We start from the raw sequence: 7,089 nt of genomic DNA, 5'->3' as shown, positions 1-7,089 counted from the left end.
GGGGCCGGCGGCCGCCAGCCTGCTGAAGTCCCGGGCCATCCCCTTCGTGCTGGTGGAGGCGAGAGACGCTTTCCATCACAACGTCGCTGCCCTCCGCGCCGCCGTGGAAAGCGGTAAGAGCTCAACTGATTTCCACGGCCTTCCCCCTGCGTGGGTCTCGGCGGGTCAGCTCTCTTACCCCCACCAGTGACCGCAGCAGCTCGGAGGTACTCGGGGAGTAACAAGGAACAGGGTACCGAAAGTGCCTCCTCTGCCCCAGTGATGGTGAAAGACTTGATGTTTTCTGTCTGGAAAACAAATACTTGGCTCTGGGAGGACTCACAGACCATCTGTGTTAGGCTAATTGCATGTCCGCTGGGAAAACTGAGCAAAAACTACTCGGATGGTCCTTTTTTTTTATTTCAAGAGTTTAGAAGGTGACTAAGCTAAAACCAGCAGGAGCTGGAAGGGGTGATTGAATGTCTTTCTGTATCTGGCACTTGAAATGTTGAGCTGCTCAGCAGTGGGGCCCTGGATGATAAAATTCTGTTGGTGAGCGGCTCAGGCTTGTCTGGGATCTCACTTGGGAGACTGGGCTAACCCCATTACTCCAGTCACTGGGGATTTAGGGGGAAAATCTCATGTTCAACACTGGGAACACGCATCAAAAGGATATCAAAAACTTGGTTTGAGAAGCAGATAACATGACAAAAAGCCTCTGACATCCTGCCTGAAATGCCCTGGACTGCAGTGGAGCACTTACTGGCAAACCAGTACGTGAGATTCTGTATGGGGAGCAGAGACAAAGCAATCTAGCCAAGCGTGTCACCTGGCCTCTGAGGAGCTGATCTTGTCACCAAATCTGAGGCAAATGTCCTGAAGCCCGTTGCTGGGCAGAGATAACGCACAGCAGAGGCCCAGCCTGTGGTCCCAGCTGCATGAAATGCTTTTGTCTGAGCAAGGATGGCATGAGGGGACAAGGGAAGAGGGGTTTGTTAGCCTCCACAGAGGGAGATTCGTTCCCTGTTGTCTTCTCTTACCACAGGATTTGCCAAGAAGACTTTCATCTCCTACTCTGTCACCTTTGGGGACAGCTTCCGACAAGGCAAGGTTGTTGGCATAGACCCTGGGAGGCAACAAGTCTTGCTCAGTGATGGTGAGGTGGGTGATGCAAGAACTTGCAATGAGTAACTTGGCTGCCTTAGGGGATCACCTGCTAATGCGGAGGGTCAGCCTTCAGCAGGGTGTGTTGTGAATCTCTCCTCCTTAGGGTTTTTCTTCAGCTATGTCATGGCTGAGAGAACGCAGTACTCCAAATCTAGGCTATGTTGGCTTTGACTGGTGATGTCTGGTTGGAGAAGTGACTTGGAATTTAGGTTTCAGACTGCTGTCCGTGCTTGGAGTCCTCTGGGGGGGGGAAGAGTGAGATGAGCAGGACCACAGGGCACCTACAGAAAATGTGCCGTCTGAGCAGGAAGAGGAGTGTAACTCTCATCTGCCAGAGGAGGGGGTGTGTGTGTGCTGACAGAATCATGCTCTGGGAAAAACAAGCTGGACCTTTGCCCTCAAGTTGAATGAGACCTGGGAATGCTGTTCAGTTGTGGCAAACACCCCCATATCTCCTACAGTGCAGATCAGCTGAGCACATGAACCCTGACCTATCCAATACCCCCGGGCTCAGAGTTCACACACACAACAGGGTTCCTGTTCTGATGTAACCCTCAGCTTGGCTGAAATGCCTGACCCCAAACAAGCCACAACCCAAGCTCTCTGGGAAGTCACTGATTGCTTTCCTCTAGGTTTCTGCCACCTGTGGGCAGATATACAAATGCTCATGCTTAATACTGGCCCTGTAATGCTAGGAGGTAGAGAGGAATGAAACCAATGACCTATTTCTACGGAGGGCTGCCCCAGAGAGAAGCAGGCCCCCAGCCATCTCTGAAACCAAGAGGCAATGTGGGGAAATACTGTAGCATTTAATCATCCTGAAGAGCTTGGCAACAGAGACCATCTTTCCCTGCACGCGCTGAATGGCACCATCCCTTCTAGCCAAGCTAAGTGGCCTAGACCTGTGTTGGAATGTGGGTGTGCAGTAAATACCGCACCCCATCTAGTGCTCAGATGAGCTTTTATTCTTAAGAGATGGATTTAGAGCTCAACAATTAACCCTGGAGCTCAGATCCTTATCTAACTGCAGGAAGAAACAAGGGCAGCAGCTCTGATAACTCTTTTCAGCCAGAGCATCTCATCTCTGTTCAGAAGAGGGTGAAGGAGAGAAGTTTAGTCTCTGGAACCAGCTGTGAACTGGTAAGTTCAGCGTCTGGCATAAATATCAGGTTATTTCCTGCAAACTTATGGTAATTTCTTCAAAGCTCTCAGCTCACCTGAAGAATGGTGCTTCTCTCAAACCCTGAGGAAGCCAGTTACTTGGTGTCACCTGGACCAGGTCCCTTCCTAAAGTCACTTTCTGACAGTGGCAAGTACTTTCCTAGTGTGATGGTTTTGGCTGGGATAGAGATAATTTCTTCATGGTAGCTAGCATGGGGCTATGTTTTGGATTTGTGCTGAAAACTGTTGATAATACAGGGATGTTTTCATTATTGCTGAGCAGAGTCAAGGCCTTTTCTGCTTCTCACCCCACCCCACCAGCGTGTAGGCTGGGGGTGCACAAGAAGTTGGGAGGGGACACAGCCGGGACAGCTGACCCCAACTGACCAAAGGGATATTCCACACCATATGACGTCATGCTCAGCATATAAAGCTGGAGGAAGAAGAGGGAAGGGGGGGGACATTCGGCGTGATGGCGTTTGTCTTCCCAAGTAATGGTTACGCGTGATGGAGCCCTGCTTTCCTGGGGATGGCTGAACACCTGCCTGTCGATGGGAAGGAGTGAATGAATTCCTTCTTTTGCTTTGCTTGTGTGTGCGGCTTTTGCTTTGCCTGTTAAACTGTCTTTATCTCAACCCACGAGTTTTCTCACTTGTACTCTTCCGATACTCTCCCCCATCCCGCTGAGGGTAGAGTGAGTGAGCAGCTGTGTGGTGCTTAGTTGCCAGCTGTGGTTACACCACGACACCTAGTTATCAGCAAGGGCTGGAGGAGAGGGAATGAGTGAATAGTACCTAGGAGGCAACAACTGTGTTCTAGGCTCTGTTTTTAAGAGGTCTAACATCCTATTCCACCTTCTGCCCTCCCAGGAGCTTCACTATTCCCATCTCATTCTTGCAACAGGCAGTGATGGGCCATTCCCTGGGAAGTTCAACAAAGTCATTGACATGCAAAGTGCCATCCAGACCTATGAAGACATGGTTAAAGAGGTGAGGAATCAACTTACTTCCTAGGAAGTAAGTTGCCTGCCTTTGTTCAGCTTCCCTGTCCCAGACACCACTATGGGTATCTGGAGCTATCTGTGTCTAAGAACAAGAGACCAGATCCAGGACAAGGAGCACCTGCTAGCTTGTCTAGCTTTCTGCGTGCCCCAGGGGAAGATCAGCTGTCCGCACAGGGGAAAATCTGAAATGCTCAACAGCGTTACAGCGTACACAGGAGGAGTGCATGGGGTTCTCGTTTTTTGTTTCCTCTTAATGAACTAGGTGGTTTATTGCTGTTGGGCCAGTGCTGTATCTCAAAAAGGTCTGTTCACAGAGTGGCTGAAGGTATCTGACTTCCGGCACTTAACAGTTCTCTTCTAACATGAGTTTCCTCTTTACTTCAAGATTGAGAAATCTGAGTGCATCCTGGTAGTGGGAGGTGGTGCTGCTGGAGTCGAGATGGCTGCAGAGATCAAAACAGAGTACCCAGCCAAAGAGGTAGTAGCATATTAGTTACAATTAACTTCATCCTTGTTTCTGAGACTGTTCTTCTGTGATGGTCCTGTTGGAGGTATCTGAGATCACTGCAAATCAGGAGTTTCCATGCAATGGCAGCCTTCGCCCCTACTGCCTCCTCTTCTGAGAGCACCCTATAGCCTGTCACAAACAATTATTGGCGCTAGATGTCTTTCACTGGCTCACTCTCCTTGGGCATTAAGCAGGGTGGAAGGAAGCTAGCTATAGCTGCTCCCACCTGGCATGCAGCGAGTCCTGTCCCATTCCTGTGTCCCCCTGTTTGCTGTTTTGTCCCCAACAGGTCACCCTCATTCACTCAAAAATTGCACTAGCTGATGCGGAGCTGCTAGATAGCGTCCGTCAGGAGGTGAAAGAGATTCTCCTCAGAAAAGGAGTGCGCCTCTTACTAAGTACGTATTTAACGATGCCTCTGAAGATCTAGACTCTGGAGCTCTATAAGCTGCTCTTCATTTAGCCAAAGCATCTCCTTCTGACGTGCTCTTTCTGACTTTTTTGACTAAGCATAGCTCCCTTGAATTCCTGTTTCTCTAGATACATCTGGGCTAGCTGGAAACAGCAGCCTAGTAAAGGTTTGTGACCCAGGGCTCTCTGTTGCAACAGGTGAAAGGGTCAGCAATGTGGAAAAACTCATGCCAAACCAGTTCCAGAAGGACATGGTAGTAAGGACAGAAAAGGGCACCGAGGTGGTTGCTGACATGGTGGTCCTGTGCACAGGGATAAAGATTAACTCTTCAGCATACGCTGCTGCATTCGGTAAGTGAAAAAAACACTGGGTGGGGAGAAGCAACACAGTTCTTCAATGTCTTATACTGGAGTACTGTGAGGTTAGGAATCAACCTTATACAACCTGCAGTGGTTATTCCATGATACAGCAAATGCTCTAACACCACATTAAATACTTAACTGTGAAATGTGACCTTCGGAAACTTACAGACCATAGATCAAGTGGCCAACAGTCTTCTCCAGCTCCTTCTGCTAATACCTCCAAGGTACACCTCAGTGTCCTAGTTCAGTATGAGGCAGATGACACCTAGAAGTTGATGGTAACTCCTGCTGTCAAGGCCAGGATTTCATCCTAGATATAAGCTTGCTGAGTTTTGAGCAAAAACAGGCTCAGCACATTCAGCATTCTTGCCGAACTATCAGTCACGGGGCGTTCAGCCGATTAGTTATTTGGTGATACATCTTCAGTCTGAGTCCTCTTACAGCCCAATTTTAGTTATGGCACTACAACTATGGAGCAGTATGACCATTATACAGTCTTTGTCAGGCTGTGTACGCTAGCTCTTAATGTTTCTTGATGTTTCTACTGAAATATCAAAGGATGATTCATTACATGAGACTGCAATAATTAACTACAGCAAGGCAAAAAGCATCTCTTCCCTGACATGTAGAAAAGAGGGTGAAAACCCAACTCCTCACTTTGTGTCAATGACATGTTTGATAACATCATCAGCATTTTGGGGTCTCAGGCCACAACAAGCAACACAAAGCTCCTTCTGAAAACTTACTGTTTGGCAAAACAGGGGACAAAATGGCAAGTAACAGTGCTTTGAAAGTTAACAAGCACCTCCAGTTGGAAGGCTATGAGAACATCTATGCCATTGGGGACTGTGCAGATCTGAAAGAACCGAAGATGGCCTACCATGCTGGGCTCCATGCCAACATCGTGGTGACAAATATCATCAACAGCCTGACACATAAGCCTCTTAAAACCTACAAACCAGGTAAGGTAATCTTGCACCTGGCCTTAGCTGTTGGGCTGCTTTTCTGCAGGGAACAGCTGTTTAACACATACACATCAGAACTTGCATGGGACACTGATTAGAGGTGAAGGAACTCACAATTGGGGTTGACTATATAAACTTCTAGCTCAGGCTTCATCTTAGTTTTTGCCAAAGACACTGTAGACATTAATTACCTGTGTCAGTCTATGGATGCAACATGTCCTTTCTTCACTAATGTCTTCCTGATAAATCTACCGGTGAGTGTCTGCTATTCATCAAACTTGTTTCCTTTTCTTTAAATTGCTTACTGTCCAATTGAATCCTAGGAACAAGGAGATGACTTGACTTTCTCCTCCTTTCTCCCCTTACACTATACAACAAACACAAACTGAACAATCTAGTCTCAAAAATCTAGCTAGGTGATGGGTCTCATTAATAAGCAACTGATGTAAATACTTACCATAACTATGTTGAAAGCTGTTCCACATGGATGGAGGATATCTGGACAGCAATTTGGTTTTTAAAGGTTGCCCTGTCTATGTACATTTCTTTCTACTTAAATTTTGTTGTCTACCTCTTGGACTCCCTCTTGGGAGCAGAGAATCATTCTACACCATGCATACAGACAGCTCAATCCTTCAGCAATCCCATTACTGAAAGAGGTAGAGCAGATGGTAGCAAGGAGAGAGTTGTGAGTAGTTCTCCTTGGGCCTGCTTCTTTCCTTGTCATGCAGCACATGGGTCCTGTGCTTAGCAGTATGTGTGGGTATGGGGCGGGGGGGAGGGAGGGCTTGGAGGAAGTGCAACACCTACATGGAGTAGGGTTTGATACTTAGCTTTGAAACTGCTTAACTTAAACCTCTACATCTTCTTTCCAGGGTCACTAACATTCCTGCTTTCAATGGGCAGGAATGATGGCGTAGGCCAGGTGAACGGTTACTATGTGGGACATCTCTTGGTGACCATTGCTAAAAGCCAGGACCTGTTTGTCTCCAAGAGCTGGAAGATGATGGGACAGACAATGCCCTCTTAAGAGGGGATCAGTAACAAACCAGCAAGGAATACAGCAACTGGAAGAAGGTGAGGGTGCACTTTTATTGCTTGGACAGACTGATACTGTCTCCTGCAGCACCTCCTAAAGCCACATGTCAGCGTGCTGCATTAAAGGGGTGCGCTGCCTTGCTGTAAAGGGGAAGGAGGCACTTTCCAAATGAAGTGCACAGGAGTTCTCATGATAAAAACCAAGGAAGGAATGTTTCTTTTTCTTTCCTGTTGAGATAGCTCTGAGCAGGAAACTCGGTTTACCTTGATTCGTAACAATAAACACTGTGGTTTTCAAAATCTCTGTGGTTTGTTTGTTATGTAGATTTTCCCTGGCTTTCTCTACTCTTGCTCTTCTAAAAAGTACCTGCCTCTTACAGATTGGGAATCTGCTCTGCAGCATGCAGAAAGAACGGCTCGCAGCGCTGCCTGGGGAAAGCCTGCCTAAAGCCTTGAAGAGGCTATGGTAATCCTGGAACTGAACAGAATATAAT

General features: G+C 47.6%; 1 protein-coding gene across 1 annotated transcript in view; it reads left to right on the top strand.

The window, feature by feature from the left end:
* Positions 1–6,892, top strand: part of AIFM2 (apoptosis inducing factor, mitochondria associated 2) — a 7,144-nt gene extending 252 nt beyond the window's left edge. Inside the window, exons 2-9 of the mRNA XM_009290580.1 lie at positions 1–113; positions 1,025–1,140; positions 3,177–3,296; positions 3,696–3,788; positions 4,108–4,216; positions 4,428–4,580; positions 5,354–5,554; positions 6,433–6,892. The exon at positions 1–113 is cut by the window's left edge and continues 2 nt beyond it. Coding sequence (XP_009288855.1) covers positions 1–113; positions 1,025–1,140; positions 3,177–3,296; positions 3,696–3,788; positions 4,108–4,216; positions 4,428–4,580; positions 5,354–5,554; positions 6,433–6,587 — 1,060 coding nt within the window. The 3' untranslated portion in view covers positions 6,588–6,892. The remainder of the gene's footprint in view (positions 114–1,024; positions 1,141–3,176; positions 3,297–3,695; positions 3,789–4,107; positions 4,217–4,427; positions 4,581–5,353; positions 5,555–6,432) is intronic.
* Positions 6,893–7,089: the final 197 nt, after the last annotated feature.

This window comes from Aptenodytes forsteri, unplaced genomic scaffold (assembly GCF_000699145.1).
Source record: "Aptenodytes forsteri isolate BGI_AS27 unplaced genomic scaffold, ASM69914v1 Scaffold349, whole genome shotgun sequence".
Classification (NCBI taxonomy): Eukaryota; Metazoa; Chordata; class Aves; order Sphenisciformes; family Spheniscidae; genus Aptenodytes; species Aptenodytes forsteri.
Note: the sequence above shows the minus strand (reverse complement) of the source record. Positions and strands in the feature narration are given on the sequence as shown.